The 23872-nt window shown below is 42.6% G+C and overlaps 1 protein-coding gene across 3 annotated transcripts in view; it reads left to right on the plus strand.

Moving 5' to 3' along the window:
• Positions 1 to 19468, plus strand: part of LOC111958829 (pleckstrin homology domain-containing family F member 2) — a 36347-nt gene extending 16879 nt beyond the window's left edge. For 2 of the 3 annotated variants that reach the window (XM_023980116.2, XM_023980115.1), the window contains exon 2: positions 15836 to 19468. In XM_023980116.2, coding sequence (XP_023835884.1) covers positions 15847 to 16593 — 747 coding nt within the window. In that variant the 5' untranslated portion in view covers positions 15836 to 15846 and the 3' untranslated portion in view covers positions 16594 to 19468. The remainder of the gene's footprint in view (positions 1 to 15835) is intronic. The other variant, XR_002876580.1, reaches the window with a different exon arrangement.
• Positions 19469 to 23872: the final 4404 nt, after the last annotated feature.

Consider the following 23872-nt stretch of genomic DNA (forward strand, 5'->3'; position numbering starts at 1 on the left):
TCCTGATGTTCCTCTCCTCTACATGACGTACAAGTTGGCAATGGCAGAGAGGTCACCAGGTTGAAGAATGTGCCAGGTAGCAAGGGTACAAGGTGGTGAATACACCTCTATCCCAGCACCAGGTTGACTATGGGCTTCCCCATCACCAGCTGGTCCTTTCAAAACCTCATAAGCTTTCCCTCCGCCATCAGCGACACCAGATCTTGGACAGGTTGGGAAAAAGGACAACCTTTTACAGCGCACTCCTCATAGTTTTGGATGCTGGAGTACAGACGAAAGACTCATTTTAATGGCAGGGTTAGCTGACGCCAACACTGTGCTTTATAGCCTACCTCAGGTTACGGGAGAAGCAGGAGCAAAGATAAACCCATGATTAATAGTTTACGAGTAGTGATGCACGCTATTACATTTTTGGCTGATACCGATATCAGATATTTTCCTTGCCAAAGAAAATGATACCAATATTTAAAATTACTGTGGCCTTTTAAGCATTCTAGTACAGTTAAAAAGTTAACATACACAAGCAGCGGTCTAAGGCACTGCATCTCAGTGCAAGAGGCGTTACTACAGTCCCTGGTTCGAATCCAGGCCGTATCACATCCGGCAGTGATTGGAAGTTCCATAGGGCGGCGCACAATTGGCCCAGCGTTCCGGTTTGGCCGGGGTAGGCCGTCATTGTAAATTAGAATTTGTTCTTGACTGACTTGCCAAGTTAAATAAAGGTTATAACAACACCAAAAATTATTTTGTTGGCATTTACGTATGTCCCCATTTCCAGTAAAACATATACAAAACCTATTTCTTTCACGCTTGCTGTGCTGTTTCGTTGTTCATTTGTTCAGTCTTTCATTCTCAACCAGGATTTCTATGGAAAGCCATTTGGGTCTTTGCGTGTCAAAAAATATACTATTTAACACTATTTTATGTGTGAAAGAAGTTTGTTGACCAATCAGGACCTGAATATGACTGCACGTCACATAATAATTTAACGTGTTCATAAATGTTTTACATAGTTATTACACATTGATTACACTATCACTCGTATTTCATATGTCACAACGATTCATCGATACGTATGCTATGATGCTAGGTAAAGTTGCCTCGCGCACCTACAGTGCTGGTCATAAAAAAAAGCTAGCTAGCTCATGGATGCAAACAATGTTCTTCCCCAAAAATGACAATCTGTTTCAGTAGCTATAGTTAGCTAGCTAACTATATTGCTCGTGTCATCTAAAATAACCCTAATTTATAAAACAGTTCTTATTTGATTAAATGGTGGTCGGACCCATCTATGTGAAGCTAGCCACAATAAGGATTAGCCACAATAGCGACTTCGTGGTTAGCCTTCAAAATAATAGTATAATTCTACTATTTGTATTCATTTGCATCACTGTCAATGACATACTTTTATTTTTAAGGCAAACTGCAAATTCCACTATTGTGCTTAATCCTTATTGTGGCTAGCTTCACAACACATAACCCGGTCCGGTTGAGCCTCACTAGCCAGATGAAGCTAGCTGGCTGCTTATAACGTTAACCCTGTTGCCCAAAGCTAAGTAGCTGGCTAGCTATTTATTTTCATGAACTGAAGAAGTTTAAAATCAATAAGCGAACAACAATACTTACTCACACGGATTCCTAAATCATTGCTAAGAATAATGAAAATAACTGCAGTTTCTACTGGTCGTTGTTTTCAGGCTGCGTTGTATTGGTACTAGCTAGGTACCAAGCTAAAGTTACCTACCCCATAAGTTGCGGTCAAACAAAAATGCTTTATTACAAACACGGTATGTAAACACATCGTTCGTGGCCGGTGTTTGCTGACTTTTTTGTACAGCTTTGACAGTGCTACTGTATCGTTTTTGACACACAAAAACCCAAACGGTGTTCCATAGTATGCTATTAGCTTCTTGACATACATTGACGCTATTACATTGTAACTCCGGTAGGGCAACATCTGAAAAATAGAGCTTTTGGTAGTGTTAACCGGTGCTCGACCAGTCGGCGAACAGTTGATTTTCAAGGGCAACGAATTCCATTATCTTAGCTTTAATAGATTTTGCCTTTGAGATTGTCTCGTGGAAATTTTGTTACGCTTTCAAATGACTGTTTGACTTGTTGACAGCTCGATCCACACAGCAGACATTGTGGGCTAGTTTAGGAATGCTGTGTTGCACATATAGCGCAACATTTTACGTGGCGTCATTATGTCTAGAGGTCGACCGATCAATCGGAATGGACGATTAATTAGGGCCGATTTCAAGTTATAACAATCGGAAATCGGTATTTTTGGTCACCGATTTGGCCGATTTTTATTTTATTTTTAACACCTTTATTTAATCTTTATTTAACTAGGCAAGTCAGTTAGGAACACATTCTTATTTTCAATGACGGCCTAGGAACGATGGAATTCTGCCTTGTTCAGGGGCAGAACGACAGATTTTTACCTTGTCAGCTCGGGGATTCAATCTTGCAACCTTACAGTTAACGATCCAACGCTCTAACCACCTGCCTCTCTTGCACTCCACGAGAAGCCTGCCTGTTACGCGAATGCAGTAGAAGCCAAGGTAAGTTGCTAGCTAGCATTAAACTTATCTTATAGAAAAACAATCAATCAATCATAATCACTAGTTAACTACACATGGTTGATGATATTACTAGTTTATCTAGCGTGTCCTGCGTTGCATATAATCGATGCGGTGCGTATTCGCGAAAAAAGACTGTCCTTGCTCCAATGTGTACCTAACCATAAACATCAATGTCTTTCTTAAAATCAATACACAGAAGTATATATTTTTTAAACCTGCATATTTAGCTAAAAGAAATCCAGGTTAGCAGGCAATATTAACCAGGTGAAATTGTTCACTTCTCTTGCGTTCATTGCACGCCGAGTCAGGGTATACGCAACAGTTTGGGCCGCCTAATTTGCCACAATTTTACGTAATTATGACATAACATTGAAGGTTGTGCAATGTAACAGCAATATCTAGACTTATGGATGCCACCCGTTAGATAAAATACGGAACGTTTTGTTTTTTCGAAATGATAGTTTCCGGATTTGACCATATTAATGACCTAAGCTCGTATTTCTGTGTGTTATTTAATTATAATTAAGTCTATGATTTGATAGAGCAGTCTGACTGAGTGGTGGTAGGCAGCAGCAGGCTCGTAAGCATTAATTCAAACAGCACTTTACTGCGTTTGCCAGCAGCTCTTCGCAATGCTTCAAGCACAGCTCTGTTTATGACTTAAAGCCTATCAACTCCCGAGTTAGGCTGGCAATACTAGTGCCTATTAGAACATCCAATAGTCAAAGGTATATGAAATACAAATGGTATAGAGAAGAAATAGTCCTATAATAACTACAACTAAAACTTCTTACCTGGGAATATTGAAGACTCATGTTAAAAGGATCCACCAGCTTTCATATGTTCATGTTCTGAGCAAGGAACTTAAACGTTAAGCTTTTTTACATGGCACATATTGCATTTTTACTTTTCTCCCAACACTTTGTTTTTGCATTATTTATACCAAATGAACATGTTTCATTATTTATTTGAGACTAAATTGATTTATTTATGTATTATATTACGTTAAAAAAAGTGTTCATTGTTCATTCAGTATTGTTGTAATTGTCATCATTACAAATATATATACAGTGGGGAGAACAAGTATTTGATACACTGCGATTTTGCAGGTTTTCCTACTTACAAAGCATGTAGAGGTCTGAATTTTTATCATAGGTACACTTCAACTGTGAGAGACGGAATCTAAAACAAAAATCCAGAAAAAACATTGTATGATTTTTAAGTAATTCATTTGCATTTTATTGCATGACATAAGTATTTGATCACCTACCAACCAGTAAAGAATCCGGCTCTCACAGACTTGTAGTTTTTCTTTAAGAAGCCCTCCTGTTCTCCACTCATTACCTGTATTAACTGCACCTGTTTGAACTCGTTACCTGTATAAAGACACCGTCCACACACTCAATCAAACAGACTCCAACCTCTCCACAATGGCCAAGACCAGAGAGCTGTGTAAGGACATCAGGGATAAAATTGTAGACCTGCACAAGGCTGGATGGGCTACAGACAATAGGCAAGCAGCTTGTGAGAAGGCAACAACTGTTGGCGCAATTATTAGAAAATAGAAGAAAATAGAAGAAGTTCAAGATGATGGTCAATCATCCTCGGTCTGGGGCTCCATGCAAGATCTCACCTCGTGGGGCATCAATGATCATGAGGAAGGTGAGGGATCAGCCCAGAACTACACGGCAGGACCTGGTCAATGACCTGAAGAGAGCTGGGACCACAGTCTCAAAGAAAACCATTAGTAACACACTACGCCGTCATGGATTAAAATCCTGCAGCGCACACAAGGTCCCCCTGCTCAAGCAGGCGCATGTCCAGGCCCGTCTGAAGTTTGCCAATGACCATCTGGATGATCCAGAGGAGGAATGGAGAAGGTCATGTGGTCTGATGATTCAAAAATAGAGCTTTTTGGTCTAAACTCCACTCGCCGTGTTTGGAGAAGAAGAAGGATGAGTACAACCCCAAGAACACCATCCCAACCGAAGCATGGGAGGTAAACATCATTCTTTGGGGATGCTTTTCTGCGAAGGGGACAGGACGACTGCACCGTATTGAGGGAGGATGGATGGGGCCATGTATTGCGAGATCTAGCCAACAACCTCCTTCCCTCAGTAAGAGCATTGATGATGGGTCGTGGCTGGGTCTTCCAGTATGACAACGACCCGAAACACACAGCCAGGGCAACTAAGGAGTGGCTCCGTAAGAAGTATCTCAAGGTCCTGGAGTGGCCTAGCCAGTCTCCGACCTGAACCAATAGAACATCTTTGGAGGGAGCTAAAGTCCGTATTGCCCAGCGACAGCCCCGAAACCTGAAGGATCTGGAGAAGGTCTGTATGGAGGAGTGGGCCAAAATCCTGCTGCAGTGTGTGCAAACCTGGTCAAAACTACAGGAAACGTATGATCTCTGTAATTGCAAATAAACGATTCTGTACCAAATATTAAGTTCTGCTTTTCTGATGTATCAAATACTTATGTCATGCAATAAAATGCTAATTAATTACTTAAAAATCATACAATGTGATTTTCGGGATTTTTGTTTTAGATTCCGTCTCTCACAGTTGAAGTGTACCTATGATAAAAATTACAGACCTCTACATGCTTTTTAAGTAGGAAAATCAGCAAAATCGGCAGTGTATCAAATACTTGTTCTCCCCACTGTATATAAATAAAATAGGCCGATTAATCGTATCGGCTTTTTTTGGTCTCCAATAATTGGTATGGCGTAGAAAATCATAATCGGTCGACCTCTATATGGCGCCGTCAAAGATTAAATAAAGGTGTTAAAATAAAATAAAAATCGGCCAAATCGGTGACCAAAAATACCGATTTCCGATTGTTATAACTTGAAATCGGCCCTAATTAATCGTCCATTCCGATTGATCGGTCGACCTCTAGACATAATGACGCCACGTAAAATKTTGCGCTATATGTGCAACACAGCATTCCTAAACTAGCCCACAATGTCTGCTGTGTGGATCGAGCTGTCAACAAGTCAAACAGTCATTTGAAAGCGTAACAAAATTTCCACGAGACAACTCAAAGGCAAAATCTATTAAAGCTAAGATAATGGAATTCGTTGCCCTTGAAAATCAACTGTTCGCCGACTGGTCGAGCACCGGTTAACACTACCAAAAGCTCTATTTTTCAGATGTTGCCCTACCGGAGTTACAATGTAATAGCGTCAATGTATGTCAAGAAGCTAATAGCATACTATGGAACACCGTTTGGGTCTTTGTGTGTCAAAAACGATACAGTAGCACTGTCAAAGCTGTACAAAAAAGTCAGCAAACACCGGCCACGAACGATGTGTTTACAATACCGTGTTTGTAATAAAGCATTATTTGTTTGACCGCAACTTMTGGGGTAGGTAACTTTAGCTTGGTACCTAGCTAGTACCAATACAACGCAGCCTGAAAACAACGACCAGTAGAAACTGCAGTTATTTTCATTATTCTTAGCAATGATTTAGGAATCCGTGTGAGTAAGTATTGTTGTTCGCTTATTGATTTTAAACTTCTTCAGTTCATGAAAATAAATAGCTAGCCAGCTACTTAGCTTTGGGCAACAGGGTTAACGTTATAAGCAGCCAGCTAGCTTCATCTGGCTAGTGAGGCTCAACCGGACCGGGTTATGTGTTGTGAAGCTAGCCACAATAAGGATTAAGCACAATAGTGGAATTTGCAGTTTGCCTTAAAAATAAAAGTATGTCATTGACAGTGATGCAAATGAATACAAATAGTAGAATTATACTATTATTTTGAAGGCTAACCACGAAGTCYGCTATTGTGGCTAATCCTTATTGTGKCTAGCTTCACATAGATGGGTCCGACCACCATTTAATCAAATAAGAACTGTTTTATAAATTAGGGTTATTTTAGATGACACCGAGCAATATAGTTAGCTAGCTAACTATAGCTACTGAAACAGATTGTCATTTTTGGGGAAGAACATTGTTTGCATCCATGAGCTAGCTAGCTTTTTTTTATGACCAGCACTGTAGGTGCGCTAGACAACTTTACCAGCATCATAGCATACGTATCGATGAATCGTTGTGACATATGAAATACGAGTGATAGTGTAATCAATGTGTAATAACTATGTAAAAAAAATAATGAACACGTTCAATTATTATGTGACGTGCAGTCATATTCAGGTCCTGATTGGTCAACAAACTTCTTTGACACATAAAATAGTGTTAAATAGTATATTTTTTGACACGCAAAGACCCAAATGGCTTTCCATAGAAATCCTGGTTGAGAATGAAAAGACTGAACAAATGAACAACGAAACAGCACAGCAAGCAAGTGAAAGAAATAGGTTTTGATTATGTTTTACTGGAAATGGGGACATACGTAAATGCCAACAAAATAACTTTTTGGTGTGTGTATAACCTTTATTTAACTWGGCAAGTCAGTCAAGAACAAATTCTAATTTACAATGACGGCCTACCCCGGCCAAACCCGGACAACGCTGGGCCAATTGTGCGCCGCCCTATGGAACTTCCAATCACTGCCGGATGTGATACGGCCTGGATTCGAACCAGGGACTGTAGTAACGCCTCTTGCACTGAGATGCAGTGCCTTAGACCGCTGCTTGTGTATGTTAACTTTTTAACTGTACTAGAATGCTTAAAAGGCCACAGTAATTTTAAATATTGGTATCATTTTCTTTGGCAAGGAAAATATCTGATATCGGTATCAGCCAAAAATGTAATATCRGTGCATCACTACTCGTAAACTATTAATCATGGGTTTATCTTTAGCTCCTGCTTCTCCCGTAACCTGAGKTAGGCTATAGCAACAAGTGTTGGCGTCAGCTAACCCTGCCATTCARAATGAAGTCTTTMGTCMTGTTACTCCAGCATCCAAAACTATGAGGAGTGCGYTGTAAAAGGTTGTCCTTTTTCCCAACCTGTCCAAGATCTGGTGTCGCTGATGGCGGAGGGAAAGCTTATGAGGTTTTGAAAGGACCAGCTGGTGATGGGGAAGCCCATAGTCAACCTGGTGCTGGGATAGAGGTGTATTCACCACCTTGCTACCCTCTGCTACCTGGCACATTCTTCAACCTGGTGACCCTCTGCCATTTGCCAACTTGTACGTCCACTCAGAGTCAAGAGGCACAAGAGCAACCAATCAGCAAATGACAAACTTAAACACTCCCAAGTGTTGTTGCTACCTGTTGCGTGGTGTCCGGAGTCCAGGTTTGTGTGAGGGGGTGGTTATCCTGTATGTGTTTTGGCTAGGTAGTTCTTTGCTATGTTATTTTTGTTTGAGTTTTGATAGAACTCTTGAAATCAAGTCTTTCATCTGTCATTATTAATAACAGTACTAAATCTTTCGGGGACATACACACGTGTTTGATGCGACGACTAACGAGTAATTACCTAGTTCCAGTGTGTATTTTCTTTCGTCACTGATCATTTGGACAAATCACGATTTCACAGGTGTGCTCATCTTTAACATTTCAGAGATTGGGGACATTTGGCCCATAAACTTGCCTGTAACCTGCAAGGAGAGGGGGTTGGAGCTACAGCTCTGCTTCCCCTCCTCGTTCTAGTGTCTTTTCTAGCTAGTCTGCCCCCAGAACTTAATCGAGCATCTGATGCAATTTCGTGGGATTTTAGTTATGGATTTCCGAGATTACTAGGTAGTGGACCCTGTGTACCCTACCTATTTGACAGCAGCAGTACATCTATAGTATTAAAATGTCTACGTTAATTCAGTCTGTATGTGCTTACTCTTTCACTCTTTCTTACTGGTTGACCCGTTGTGCTGAAGGTGGTGTATGACCCGAGCTATGCTGAAAGGACATGAATGTTTTTCTGTCTTCCCCATCTGTTTACTGCGTGTCACACTGAAGAGGAGGCGGCGTGAAAGTGAGACTGATGTTTTGTAGGTCATAATGCTGTTATTTTGGATGAGAGCTGGAATCTGCATCTTCAGAACTAAATATATTGAATCCACTGAAGCAGTACATGTACTATAGGCCTAAGACATGTTAGGCCTCTTACTGTATAAAGTTAATGCAAAATCTTTAGCCTCACTCTGAAGCACTTTTCTCTGAAATTGCATAGGCCTCCCTCTCCACTCTGTGTTTAACTTTGCAAAGCAGAGGTGAGTCACAGTAGTTCAGGCACAACCAGGATTTGCAGTTGGTTTTGTCCCAACATGTTGGGCCCTTCAGATGAAAACAACCACGCCTAACCTGGTGGGCGCAGAGCGTCACGCTTTAATGCTGAATGTCAAAGCGCCCTCGTATGCTTTTTCCATTTACATGTAGGTGTTTGAATCGATGCTGCCATGCAGCCTCACCACTGCAAAGTATTGAAAATTTACATGTTGTAACGTGTAATCAGGATCAAATGTATTTGATAGCCCTTCGTACATCAGCTATATCTCAAAGTGCGTTACAAAACCCAGCCCAAAACCCAAACAGCAAGCAATGCAGTGTAGAAGCACGGTGGCTAGAAAAACTCCCTAGAAAGGCCAAAACCTAGGAAGAAACCTTAGAGAGAACCAGGCTATGAGGGGTGGCCAGTCCTCTTCTGGCTGTGCCGGTGAGATTATAACAGAACATGGCCAAGATGTTCAAATGTTCATAATGACCAGCATGGTCAAATAATAATAATCACAATAGTTGTCGAGGGTGCAGCAAGTCAGCACCTCAGGAGTAAAGTCAGTTGGCTTTTCGTAGCCGATCATTCAGAGTATCTCTACTGCTCCTGCTGTTCTAGAGAGTTGAAAACAGCAGGTTGGGACAGGAGCACTTCCGGTGAACAGCAGTAGTTCCATAGCCACAGGCAGAACAGTTGAAACTGAGCAGCAAGCACGCCAGTGGACTGGGGACAGCAAGGAGTCATCATGCCAGGAGTCCTGAGGCATGCCTAAGGCTCAGTCCTCCGAGAGAGAAAGAAAGAGAGAATTAGAGAGGGCTACTTAATACAGCACAGGCAGAAAGACAGGGAAGTACTCCAGATATAACAAACTGACCACAGCCCGAACAAACTACTACAGCATATACTGGAGGCTGAGACAGGAGGGTCAGAGACACTGTGGCCCCATCTGATGTACCCCCGAACAGGGCCAAACAGAAGATATAACCACCCACTTTGCCAAAGCACACCCCCACACCACTAGAGGATATCTTCAACCACCAACTTCCATCCTGAGACAAGGTCGATATACCCACAAAGATCTCCGCCACGGCACACCCAAGGGGGCGGCCAAACCCAGACAGAAGATCACGTCAGTGACTCAACCCACTCAAGTGACGCACCCCTCCTGGACGGCATGAAAGAGCACCACTTAAGCCAGTGATCTAGCCCTGTAATAGGGTTAGAGCTGAGAAATCCCAGTGGAGAGAGGGGAACCGGCCAGGCAGAGACAGCAAGGGCGGTCGTTGCTCCAGAGCCTTTCCGTTCACCTTCACACTCCTGGGCCAGACTACACTCAATCATATGACCCACTAAGTAAAGACTTAAAAGTTGAGACCGAGTCTGCGTCTCTCACATGGTAGGCAGACCATTCCATAAAATAGGAGATCTATAGGAGAAAGCCCTGCCTCCAGCTGTTTGCTTAGAAATTCTAGGGACAATTAGGAGGCCTGCGTCTTGTGACGTACGTAGCTACGTAGGTATGTACGGCAGGACCAAATCGGAAAGATAGGTAGGAGCAAGCCCATGTAATGCTTGAGGTTAGCAGTAAAACCTGAAATCACCCTTGCCTTACCAGGAAGCCAGTGTAGGAGGTCAGCACTGAGTAATGATCAAATTGTTGTTTCTATCAGATTCTAGCAGCCGTATTTACACTAACTGAAGTTTATTAGTGCTTTATCCGGGTAGCCGTAATGTTACGTATGTGAAAAAAGCGTCCTTGAAACAGTCTTTGTTTCGTCAAAAGAGAGATCAGTCCAGAGTATGAGAGGTCCTTCACAGTTTTATTTGAGACGACTTTACAAACCATCAAGATTGTCAGATTCAACAGAAGATCTCTTGTTTCTTGGGACTAGAACAAGCATCTTTTTGTCTGAGTTTAAAAGTAAGACGTTCGCAGCCATCACTTCCTTATGTCTGAAACACAGAGGCTTCAGCGAGGGCAATTTTGGGCTTCACCATGTTTCATTGAAATTGTACACGCTGTGTGTCATCCGCATAGCATGAAAGTTAACATTTATGTTTTCGAATTACATCCCAAAGGATAAATAATAGTGAAACAACTAGTTTGAGAACACCGAAATGTACAGTTGATTTGCAGAGACAAACCATTCACGAGACAAACGTGTATCTTTCCGACAGATAAGACTAAACAGGCCAGAATTGTCCGTGTAGACCAATTTTGGTTCCAATCCTCCAAAAGAATGTGTGATCGATGTATCAAAGGACACTAAGTCTAGAGCACGAGACAGATGCAGAGCCTCGGTCTGACGCCATTTAAAAGTAATTTACCACCCTTCACAAGTGCAGTCTCAGTGCTATGTATGGGGTCTAAAACCAGAGAAGCATTTCGTATACATTGTTTCTTCAGGAAGGCAGTGAGTTGCTGCGCAACAGTCTTTTTTCTAAAATTTTTGGAGGAATGGAAAGATTCGTATTGATGGTTTAGAGCCATGATTATTTCATCATTGTGTCAAGAGATATAGTACTACAAACACTTAAGTGTCTCTCTTGATCCTAGTTCTGGCAGAGTTGTACAGACTCAGAACAGCTTGAGCTTTGGAGGATACGCATTTAAAGAAGAGTCCATAATTTGCTTTCTAATGATCATGATCTCTTCAAAGAAGTTTCTATATTACTGCTGTGGAAAGCCATTCATTGGGAATGCTGCTTTTAGTTACTTGCGACTACTACAAAATACATTTCAGATTGTTCTTATTCCTCAATTAAGTTGGAAAAATAAGGATCGAGCAGCAGTGAGGGCTCTTCGGTACTGCACCGGCTGTCTTTCCAAGCTAGTCGGAGAGACTCCAGTTTGGGTGGCACCATTCCGTTCCAATTTCTGAAGCTTGCTTCAGAGCTCGGGTATTTCTCTGTATACCAGGAGAGCTAGTTTTTATACAAATGTTTTAAGTTTTTAGGGTCAACGCATCTAGGTATTGCGCAAGGTTAAATTGAGTTCCTCATAGGTGGTTAACTGATTTTGTCCTCTGACGTCCTTGGTAGGCAGAAGGAGTCTGAAGGCATCAAGGAATCTTTGTGTTGTCTGAAGAATTTATAGCACGACTTTTGATGCTCCTTGTTGGGGTCTGAGCAGATTATTTGTTGCGATTGCAAACGTAATAAATGGTGGTCCGATAGTTAAGGATTATGAAGAAAAAACAATAAGATCTACACATATTTATTCCATGTGACAAACTAGGTCCAGGGTATGACTGTGGCAGTGATATAGTACAGAACTGGTTGGACAAAACCAACTGAGTCGATGATGGCTCCGAAAGCCTTTTGGAGTGGGTCTGAGGACTTTTCCATGTAATATTAAAATCACCAAAAATTTGAATATATATTGCTATGACTACAAGGTCCGATAGGAATTCAGGAAACTCAGTGAGGAACGCTGTATATGGCCCAGGAGCCTGTAAACAGTAGCTATAAAAAGTGATTGAGTAGGCTGCATGATTTCATGACTAGAAGCTCAAAAGACAAAACGTCATTTTATTTTGGTAAATTTAATTTGCTATCGTAAATGTTAACAACACCTCCGCCTTTGCGGGATGCACGGGAAAGATAGCTGTGTAATCAGACGTGTTGAAAGGTTTAGGCCTTCTCTCTTTCTATTGGGCATTAAGTACCAATGAAGAGACCAAGCAGCCTTGTATCTTCCTCTTAACCTTGTATCTTTCTCTTAACCTAACTCCCTATGATTCATTTCCCTGACACAATCCTTCATCTCTTTTTTTTCTCTTTCTTTTCTTTCTTTCTCAGGCCCGGCTCTAGATCTCATCTTCCTCTTGACTGCAGCTGAAGCCTGTCGTCATGGCAGTAGGCAGAGAGGCCTCACTAACAGGGTTAATATGTCTCTAAACAATATCCACTCCAGGCAGGGGCACACAAGGCCCTATACTCCATGGCTCCATATCACCTGTCGTCAATAGTGTTAGCTCTCTGGGCTAGGTGGCTAATGCACAGATAACTGTGAGCCTGTGTGCCCTCCCTGCCTGTAGCCTCGCCCCAGTGCTTATGTTAGTCTTAGCTTCTGCTGCTAATTAGCACAATCCCAGAGCAGCAACAGTGGGGCCAGGCCTGGAGTAAAATTGCGTTGCTAGGAACCACTCCATATTAGAGATCTGCCAGAGGTGTGTTTACCTATGTTTTGAATTTGCCTTCATTTCTAAAAACTAGAATAGACTGACGAGTTTCAGAAGAAAGTACTTTGTTTCTGGCCAGTTTGAGCCTGTAATCGAACCCACAAATGCTGATGCTTCAGATACCCAACTAGTCTAAAGAAGACCAGTTTTATTGCTTCTTTAAACAACACAACAGTTTCAGCTGTGCTAACATAATTGCAAAAGGGTTTTCTAATGATCAATTAGCCTTTTAAAATGATTAACTTGGATTAGATAACACAACGTGCCATTGGAACACAGGAGTGATGGTTGCTGATAATGGGCTTCTGTACGCCTATGTAGATATTCCATAAAAAATCTGCCGTTTCCAGCTACAATAGTCATTTACAACATTAACAATGTCTACACTGTGTTTCTGATCAAGTTGATGTTATTTAATGGACAAAAAATTTGCTTTTGTTTAAAAAAACAAGGACATTTCTAAGTGACCCCAATCTTTTGAACGGCAGTGTATATGAATGTACAATTATAAGCTCCCACTCAGTGCCTTTGCTCGAAGTTGGGTCAAAGCAGAGAAACTTCTGTGTTTGCTTATCTTGTTTTGGATTCACTCCAAAGACTGGGAGAGATGAGGGGAGCATCTACCTTTTGGGATAGAGAGGAATCAGGAGTATGAGCTGCAGGAGCAAAACAAATCAAATTGTATTTGTCACATGCACCGAATACAACAGGTGTAGACCTTAGAGTTAAATGCTTACTTACAAGCCCTTAACCAACAATGCAGTTTTAAGAAAAATGTGTTAAGTAAAAAAAGAGAAACAAAAAATAAAAATACCAAATAATTAAAGAGTGTTTGGACGATGATAGTTTGTTGGTAATGTGGACATTAAGGAACTTGAAGCTCTCAACCTGCTCCACTACAATGATTAGCATTCTCACGTTGGTGTTCCTTTTGTCCAGGTGGGATAGGGCAGTGTGGAGTGCAATAGCGATTGCATCATCTGTGGATCTGTTGAGGCGGTATGCAAATTGGAGTGGGGAAGTTGCAGATGTGAGTGTCCTCAGGATAGAGAGAGCGAGGGAATTAGGTTGAGGGAGACAGAGATGGTGTCTTCTGGGCAGAGAGCGAGGTTAAGGAGGCGAGTGAGTAACGGAGATTGTCATTAGGAAAGTTAGGAGCAGCTTGGTTTTTCTTCTGGTATGTCAGAACCTGTTAGAATATAATGTCACAGTGCAATTCTCTACTGGTACATCAGAACCTGTTAGAATATAATGTCACAGTGCAATTCTCTACTGGTACATTAAAGGGATAGTTCACACAAATTACATATTGGTTTCCTTACTCTKTAAGCGGTCTATAGACAAGGTATGACAGCAATCCATGCTTTGATTTAGTWTCTGTTTCAACATTTTCCAAGTCATGGGACTGATATTAGAGTTTTTCGTGCTTCATGTTTRAAGCATCAACAAGTKACTTTATTGAGCTTTACAATCAATGTTAGATACTTTCAGATGATTTGGATATGACGTGTGAAAAAAGCTATCGGTCCCATGACTGGAGTGGGATTTGTGCCTTAAATGCTACAATGTTCGCATGTGGAAACCGTGCCAGGCAAACTAAACCAAAGCATGGATTGTCATACCTTCTCCATCGACTGCTTACAGGGCATAATTTAGTAATTTCGGTGAACTATCCCTTTAAGACCCATATTAAACTCTTTCTGATTTTGACACCCATCTTCTGTGGACACCGTTATTCTKCAGCTATCAACCTTCATTAAAATGATTGTCCAGATCTATTTTTGGGGACGATGGGAGTTATTAATACTAAGTGTTTGCGTCTCGATTTGTGTGTGTGTGTGTGTGTGTGTGTGTGTGTGTGTGTGTTTATCGTTCCTTGAAGCAGTGTTTCCCCTATAATCATTTAGCAGCGGTGCCGTCACTGAAAAAATACATATTTCTGCCGCGATACGCTTTTAAGATCAGAGTGGCAAGTTACAACAAGTTGCATATCTTCCTCAGATTTTCATCAGCTCGTCCGAGAACCTCCAAGGTCATTTGTAATCCTGGAAGTGTAGCCAACCCATAGAGAGGGAGAGGATTCTAGTGCCCAAGGGTCCGTTTTAGCATGGGCAGCACTATTGAGGACTTTCACYATTTTGAAGTAGTTAGCAGGGTGGGACTTCCTATGAGTAAAGGAAGGAYCACATAATTCCATCCAGGTCATCAGGAGGGATCAGCCAATGAATTATACTTGTGTGAAAACATTCCATAACTGCAGGTGGCAGTAAATGTATACCTGTTCAAACAGCACACTTCAGGTGGCAATATGCACCCTTTCACTTTGTTTACCAACTCATAGAAGTAGTAGAGGAAGAACATTTGACTACTTCAAAATGGAGATGGCCCCAATGACACTGCCCATGCTCTCACAGTTGCCATAATGGGACAAATACAATGTTGCGTCCTCTGACTATCTTTTAGCCAACCTTATTAATAGATGTATGTAATAATTGTTAGCTAAGAGTTACGCTAGTTAAATTACTTTTTGGGTTAATATAGAATGGTCTGGTGATGTCATTGAGATTTAAGAGAGAAAATGAAACTGTCCTTGATTTTCAGATGAATTTTAAAGGAAGATAACATAATTACATGTTCATGTATTTTGGAGTAGGAYGTCCAACAAAAAAATCCTCATTTTGAGTGAGTCTTAAGTTAATAAAGCAGCTGACTAAATGAGAGGCCTAGTCCATGGACATTTTGCTAGAAGTTCTCTATTGAAACGCGTCTGTGTTGCCTGCCATATATTTCCTATATCGCTTTTCATATTCTTATAATGCAATGAACTGGATGACACTTTTTTTCCACTTTCAATCTTTGTATCGCAGGTTTGAAGGGGTATTTGCTAAAAATTAAAACACAATCGTTTTCCTCTCTCTCCCTCCTGTCTCTGTCTGCTCCAGGCGAGGCTAAGATGGTGGACCGGCTGGCGAACAGCGAGGCCAACTCCAAGCGGATCCAGGTAGTCGAGGGCTGCTTCGGCGCGGCGGGCCAGCCACTGGTCATACCGGGCCGCGTACTCATCGGTGAGGGTGTGCTCACCAAGCTGTGTCGCAAGAAGCCCAAGGCGCGGCAGTTCTTCCTGTTCAACGACATCCTGGTKTACGGCAACATTGTCATCCAGAAGAAGAAGTACAACAAGCAGCACATCATCCCGCTGGAGAGCGTCACCATCGACACGGTGGCTGACGAGGGCGACCTGCGGAACGGCTGGCTCATCAAGACACCCACCAAGTCCTTCGCCGTCTACGCCGCCACCGCTACCGAGAAGTCAGAGTGGATGAGCCACATCGGCAAGTGCGTGGGCGACCTGTTGGAGAAGAGCGGCAAGGCGCCGACTGGCGAGCACGCCGCCGTCTGGATMCCAGACTCAGAGGCCACCCTCTGCATGCGCTGCCAGAAGATCAAGTTCACGCCCCTCAGCCGCCGCCACCACTGCCGCAAGTGCGGTTATGTGGTTTGTGGCCCGTGCTCTGACAAGAAGTTCCTGCTGCCCAGCCAGTCATCCAAGCCGGTGCGTGTGTGTGAGTTCTGTTACCTGCAGCTGGCCTCCGCAGGAGGGGGGATGGGCTTAGGCCCACGCTCGGACTCCTACAGCCGGTCAGGGTCAAAGTTCAACAACGTGTCGGACGACGAAGATGAGGAGGACAGCAGTGACTGAGGAAGGCCCTCCTGACAGCCTTCCATCTTTTCCCCTTTTAGTAATCAATTAGCAATATTCCACTAATAATTATAGTTTTTTTTTTTTTTATCCCTCCACAGCTTAAAAATACCGTAGGAAGATTAATTCATTGGACAGCAGTGTTTTGAAGAAACATTCTCTTTTTTTCTTCTAGCTGAAATAAATGTTTTTTAACGATAATATAGTGAAATGCCTGATGGGAATTGTAGTAAGTTCGGTAAAAATATCCCTCCGACTATTTGTAGATTGGCTGCTTCCTGTATGGCATGCTCCACAGTCCATCTTCTTTGTTCTCCATTAAACAGTGGACCTCACTACAGGAGCGAATGATGCAAGGAGTAATGTAGCTCCTCTCTGCTAATGTCATCCTCTCTTCAATTACATTCTTGATTTCATTTCCCCTTATAAAATTTTTTTCCCCGTTTTTTTTTTTTACCAATGAACCTTAAGAGGTGTGTGTACATGCCTCAATGATGATATTTCTGCGGGGAGAGGTGATTAGCATTCAGTCACACTTTACATAGTCTTGCCTACCCCTTTAAATATTTCAGGTAAAATACCTGTAGGTGCTTTTTTTTCTAGGTTTGTAACTGCTTCAGTATTTTCTAACATAAATAACCCCTCCTTAACTAACCTCTCAAATGATTACAGTATCAAAGCCAGAAACGTAAACAGTCTGGTCTGTTGATTTGTCTTTTGTAGTTATTTGCTAATGACAAATCGGCTAAAGCTTTATGATTGTATGGTGAAGCTCCTCTAGGTGTATATGTCTTAGCATACAGTGGTGGCMAACTTTCWGTTTTGAAGTTGAAGAGTTTTTCTCCACAGCTTAGCTTGTAATAGCATGTATTTGAAATGCACATAATCAATCATCCCAAAAATGTACCTCACACAGACCTTAATTTTCACACAGTGCCTTCTGAGAAAGTGAGTTGTCTGGGCAGGCCTGTTTTAATGAGATATTGCATCAGAGTAGACCCTAGTACTGTAACTTCTGTTTTGAGGCTGTGTTCTGTCGGTATAACCCTAAGCTGAATAATGGCTGTAGGGAGAAGTTTGTGTGATCATTGTGTCGGTGTCTGTAGAAAGCTTTACTTCAGATATTTTTTACTAAATCATAGAAGAAAACATGCACCTAAAAATATTGTCATGCTTTATAGAGTACTGTCCAGTGTTGGAGATGRGTTTTGGTTCATCTAGAGTATTTGGCAAGTTTCTGGATTGAGTTTCCACTGAGTGCCTCTAGAGTCCTGTGAGAGCAGAAACTTGACCTGTGATGATCAGGAAATCAGCCCATTGTCTTATTGTGGTCTCCTCAGTATGTGACTGCTTCCTAACCTGCCCTCAAAGTTCCAGGGTATCCTGACCTGTCAGAAAATAAAGCTGAACTGAACTTGCCTGACCACAGAGAACGGGATATCATTGCATAACGTACAGGAAGTGTCTACCATCGACTTCTTTCCGAGGAACCGAGACCATCCCTGCCCCCCTTGTCCCTCTTCCAACTGAGCTTCCCTATAAGGTATGGACAGTCTGTGTCAGCTGACGCTGACATGTGAAAGGCTTGTTGGAGGACCAACAATGACCTACCCGCAACCACCATCACTTTTTCACGCTGTGAAGCGAATGGGAAATGCACTAACCATTTCAGGTTTTACACTCTGGGCCAGACAGATCTAATTCAATTTGTCTAGGCATAGTTTATCTTCCTGTGTTTCCATGGGAATCCTTTCTCTCCTTTTAAAGCAGTCAGGTTCACAGGTGGCATAGACTTGAACTAATTTGCAGTCTTTCAGTGTAATATGGAACGTTTATCCTGAGAAGTGTGTGTGTGTGTGTGTGTGTGTGTTTCAGAGTGACAGAACTGGCAAAAGGGATCATTTCTTTCCTTTTTTAAATTTTTTCGCTTCTCTAAGAAGTAACTGTAGAGCCCTATAAAAGTCCATCTCTTTGGCAAGCAATAAGACATGAGACAAATTTCCTACCCCGTTGTCTCTGATTATCAGGTTGTATTGTTGARGAAGCAGATGCTCAAAATACTACATCACTCACTCTATTGAAGGTTTAGCATTATACTCACTTAAGCAAGTTTTGCTGTTGATCCTACTTATAGATATTGGGCACATCTATATTAACTCAAATCCTACCATAATCTGTAGTTTTCTTAATCAACACGTTTGTTTTTCTTCTTTCACCTCACTTAATGAATATTTTGAAATGACTTTGTTTTAATCCTGTTGATTTTGTATATTTGTATAGTGTTTGGGGTTTGTTTTGTACAGTATACTATGTAGTTATACAAATGCCGCTGTTTCAGGTCTCTTGTGCTCGTCTCGTCTTCATGTATGGACCGGATTAAACACCAGCACTTTACTCTCTTTCTCTGGAGAGAGGTCGTAAACAAGAGCTACAGTGCCCCTGAGACCGTAGACTGACAGCACTGGATTTCCTGTMTGAYATCACCTCAGGAGAGTGAGCTAGGGGGACCAACACAACCTGAKAWTTAACATTSTACACCCATTAAGCAAAAATGATGTCTGAACACAGAACTGAGGGAACAATGTGAGATTTCTGAAAGAGAGCATACCATACTGTTTTGAGTTTGTTTTCTTTGCCTGTTTATCTGGTGTGGTCTTTTAACCACTCAAGTCTCATGGAATTGAAGTTCTCTCGATTGTTATCGGGTGACGTTTTGTCTTCTCTCAGAGTTAGATTTTCTTGTCATTTAAATTCTCGTTTAAAATGTCTTTAAAGGGCTTAAACCTGAATGTAATACAGCATATCATCGTTAGATACTAATTTTCTCTGAATTGAAATATATATGTATAAAATATAAATAACATATTGCCTAAAATCTGTCTTGTCTTCTTTGGCTTGTTGGAAAAAGTCCTCATGGCTTCAGAGGGGAATGACTATTTACCATGGTGTTTAGAGGGAGCTTGCTAGGTGGTGGAGACAGTCTTCTCGGGGAGCTGAGAACTGACTGCTCCATGACCTCATAGGCTGCCTGATAGTCACATGGCCTGTAGTGCTCGTAACAATCATGCCATAATCCAGCAGCCAAACTGCTCTCAGTGCAGTTTTCAAGCTCTTTGTCCAGTGATTCAATGAGAAGCCCAGAAAATTCTGAGAAGAGTTTTGTTTTCCTTGTGCATATCTTAACATTAGTGATCAAGTCCYGTTTAGTTATGTAGTAGAATTGAATTAGCCACTGCTTTCTATTCCGAGCATCACAGAATTCCTTGTGGCTCCGCATTGTGCAGCTGTAACCAATTCTTTCACAATGTTGAGGAATTCTGCCAGGCTTAAAATGGCATTCAGAAAGAAATGCACCAAGCATTTCTGAAAGCTATTTTAATCATTCTGAAGATGCYATGTTCATAGCTGTCCTTTCATTTATCTATTCGACATCTTACATTCATACGTTTCTGATGAATTATCAAGATGTCCTCATCTAAGCCTGTGGTGTCTTGACATAAAGTCAAATAAAGTAAAGATTATAGGGATGGTTTTGTCACATTTACCAATCCCATTCCCTGTAGTAATACATGATGTAYGAAGCTTAACTTGTCYAACAAGTGCAATTTTTTTTATTTTGGAATATTTTACTGTCCCTCTCCCCGCAGGTACAGGTCTATCAAAACATTCAGGTTAAAGTTGGTTAAATGCCCCCAAATCCCTTCGATACGCCATCCAGCCCAAATCCCTTCGATACACCATCCAGCCCAAATCCCTTCGATACGCCGTCCGGCCCAAATCCCTTCGATACGCCGTCCGGCCCAAATCCCTTCGATACGCCGTCCGGCCCAAATCCCTTCGATACGCCGTCCGGCCCAAATCCCTCCGATACGCCGTCCGGGCCCAAATCCCTCCGATACGCCGTCCAGGCCAAATCCCTCCGATACGCCGTCCCGGCCAAATCCCTCCGATACGCCGTCCAGGGCCAAATCCCTCCGATACGCCGTCCAGGCCAAATCCCTCCGATACGCCGTCCAGGCCCAAATCCCTCCGATACGCCGTCCAGGCCCAAATCCCTCCGATACGCCGTCCAGGCCACCAATCCCTTCGATACGCCGTCCGCCAAATCCCTCCGATACGCCGGTCCAGGCCCAAATCCCTCCGATACGCCGTCCAGGGCCAAATCCCTCCGATACCCGTCCGGCCCAAATCCCTCCGATACGCGTCCAGGCCAAATCCTCCGATACGCCGTCCAGGCCAAATCCCTCCGATACACCCGTCCAGGCCAAATCCCTCCGATACCCGTCCGCCCAAATCCCTCGATAACCGTCCGGCCAAATCCCTCCGATACACCGTCCGGCCCAAATCCCTTCCGATACACCGTCCGCCCAAATCCCTCCGATACCACCGTCCAGGCCCAAATCCCTTCCGACTACACCGTCCGCCCAAATCCCTCCGATACACCGTCCGGCCCAAATCCCTCCGATACACCGTCCAGCCCAAATCCCGCTCACTACAGGTCCTGGCTAATCACCAATGTACAGTTCCCATGGTTACCGCAGAGGGCTGCAGCCTGGCCCTTGCTGTGATTCTGACCTGCTGTTGAACTTTGACCTCTGTCTGGGAGATGTTTCAGTGCTATTGAATTTTTACTGAGACTTCACAAAAAATATATATTTTTAATCCCATTGAGAAACTTGGAAGGTTTAGTATTTGTACGTTGATACTTGAGATTTTTGTGATAATGTTGCAGATGGTGTTATAGATTGACTCCTTTATCAGGCCAGTATAAACTTGTGGTAGTTATACATCTTAAGAATTTTCTTACTCAAATGATGTCAAGGATATTGACTGGGACCAAACTAAACCTAATGGTCCAAGCTGGGGGGGATTCAGCCCCTACATGGCAAAAAAGATGTGTACAACATCTTCAGAAAAATAAGTATTGATTGCTTAAAACCTATGACATCAAGCTGAGGAAATGACAGACAATCAGACTGGGAGCCATCAGGACTGATGTCCAGCCGGCCTATAACACTGGCAGGTCAGCAACCAAAGACTCATGGGGTGGAGGAAGAGGAAAGAGGTATCGATTAAGCTAGCTGCCAGTGGGATGTGGCAGGTTAACGCCACTAAGAAAGCAAGATGTACTTGCTCAGGTTGGGGGTGTGCTAGACCACTTTGTCTGTGAACAACAACAACATGCAATAAATGCACAGACAACCATTAAGTGGGGTGTTTGGTGTARAAGTGAGAACTGCTTGTGTGTGACTGCTCTCTTACAGATGGGAGCGATGGCTGGTCTTGATGCTGTAACTTCAAAAGCTGCAGGATGCTTCCTACTGGCAGATGCTTAAACTGGGTGCATGTAGGTGACTGTAGCAGTTTCCTACTGGGGACAGTGTTCATACTGAGAACAGAAACTGACATTACCACAGGAGGCTGGTGGGTATTAGGCAGTTTACGCCACACATGCTATACATCCTCTTGCAGCGGTTTTGAACTCAGTACAGTTGGGATTCCTTCTCCTGGCATTCTCCTTTTCTACTTTCTTTTTGACTGAGAGGTGCAACAAAATGCTATACTAACTCATTTTCAATCTGAGAGTACCTTATTCATACTGCTTGTGTATGAAAAACTGATTCAAATGAATGGAGGTAGAAAAGCTGTTTTGAAAAGCAGCTGTAYGTGTTCCATGTTTCATTCTACAAAGTCCCATTGTTTCGCTCCACAGGTATTAATAACCTTACTGTTGTGTGTCAATTAGCCTGCCTTGTCTCTCCATGGTGGAGTCTGATGAACTACCCTGCATCGGAAACAGAGGTGTATTGTTTCAATAGTGATGGCTGTTATAGGAAATGCATGAACATACTTGAGGAAGTTGCCCGTTGGGTTCCCACAAAAGTCACTTGAATAATGTATGTCAAATACATTTCAAAAGACAGAGGCCTAGAGAACAATTTTTTWAATTAATTAATTATTTATTTCACCTTTATTTAACCAGGTAGGCTAGTTGAGAACAAGTTCTCATTTACAACTGCGACCTTGCCAAGATAAAGCAAAGCAGTTCGACACATACAACAACAGAGTTACACATGGAATAAACAAACATACAGTTGAAAAAGTATATATACAGTGTGTTCAAATGAGGTAGGATAAGGGAAGTGAGGCAATAAATAGGCCATGGTGGCGAAGTAATTACAATATAGCAATTAAACACTGGAGTGATAGATGTGCAGAAGATGAATGTGCAAGTAGAGATACTGGGGTGCAAAGGACAAGATAAATAAATAAATGCAGTATGGGGATGGGGTAGTTGAATGGGCTATGTACAGGTGCAGTGATCTGTAAGCTGCTCTGACAGCTGGTGCTTAAAGGGGGGAGGGAGATATGAGTCTCCAGCTCCAGTGATTTTTGCAGTTTGTTCCAGTCATTAGCAGCAGAAAACTGGAAGGAAAGACGGCCAAAGGAGGAATTGGCTTTGGGGATGACCAGTGAGATATACCTGCTGGAGCACGTGCTACGGGTGGGTGCTGCTATGGTGACCAGTGAGCTGAGATAAGGCGGGGCTTTACCTAGCAAAGACTTGTAGATGACCTGGAGCCAGTGGGTTTGGCGACGAGTATGAAGCGAGGGCCAGCCGACGAGAGCGTGTGGTGGGTAGTATATGGGGCTTTGGTGACAAAACGGATGGCACTKTGATAGATTGCATCCAATTTGTTKAGTAGAGTGTTGGAGGCTATTTTGTAAATGAMATCACCGAAGTCGAGGATCGGTAGGATGGTCAGTTTTGAGGKTATGTTTGGCAGCATGAGTGAAGGATGCTTTGTTGTGAAATAGGAAGYCGATTTCTAGATTTCATTTTGGATTGGAGATGCTTAATGTGATTCTGGAAGGAGAGTTTACAGTCTAGCCAGACACCTAGGTATTTRTAGTTGTMCACATATTCTAAGTCAGAACCGTCCAGAGTAGTGATGCTAGACGGGCGGGCAGGGATCGGTTGAAGAGCATGCACTTAGTTTTACTAGCATTTAAAAGCAGTTGGAGGCCACGGAAGGAGAGAGAGTTGTATGGCATTGAAGCTCGTCTGGAGGTTAGTTAACGCAGTGTCCAAAGAAGGGCCAGATGTATACAGAATGTCGTCTGCGTAGAGGTGGAAAGGAGAATCACCAGCAGCAAGAGCGACATCATTGATGTATACAGAAAAGAGTCGRCCCGAGAATTGAACCCTGTGGCACCCCCATAGAAWCTGCTAAACAAAACAATGCAAAAAGAGGGCACATAGCTGTCAGAAAAGCTT

This window comes from Salvelinus sp. IW2-2015, linkage group LG35 (genome assembly GCF_002910315.2).
Source record: "Salvelinus sp. IW2-2015 linkage group LG35, ASM291031v2, whole genome shotgun sequence".
Lineage (NCBI taxonomy): Eukaryota > Metazoa > Chordata > Actinopteri > Salmoniformes > Salmonidae > Salvelinus > Salvelinus sp. IW2-2015.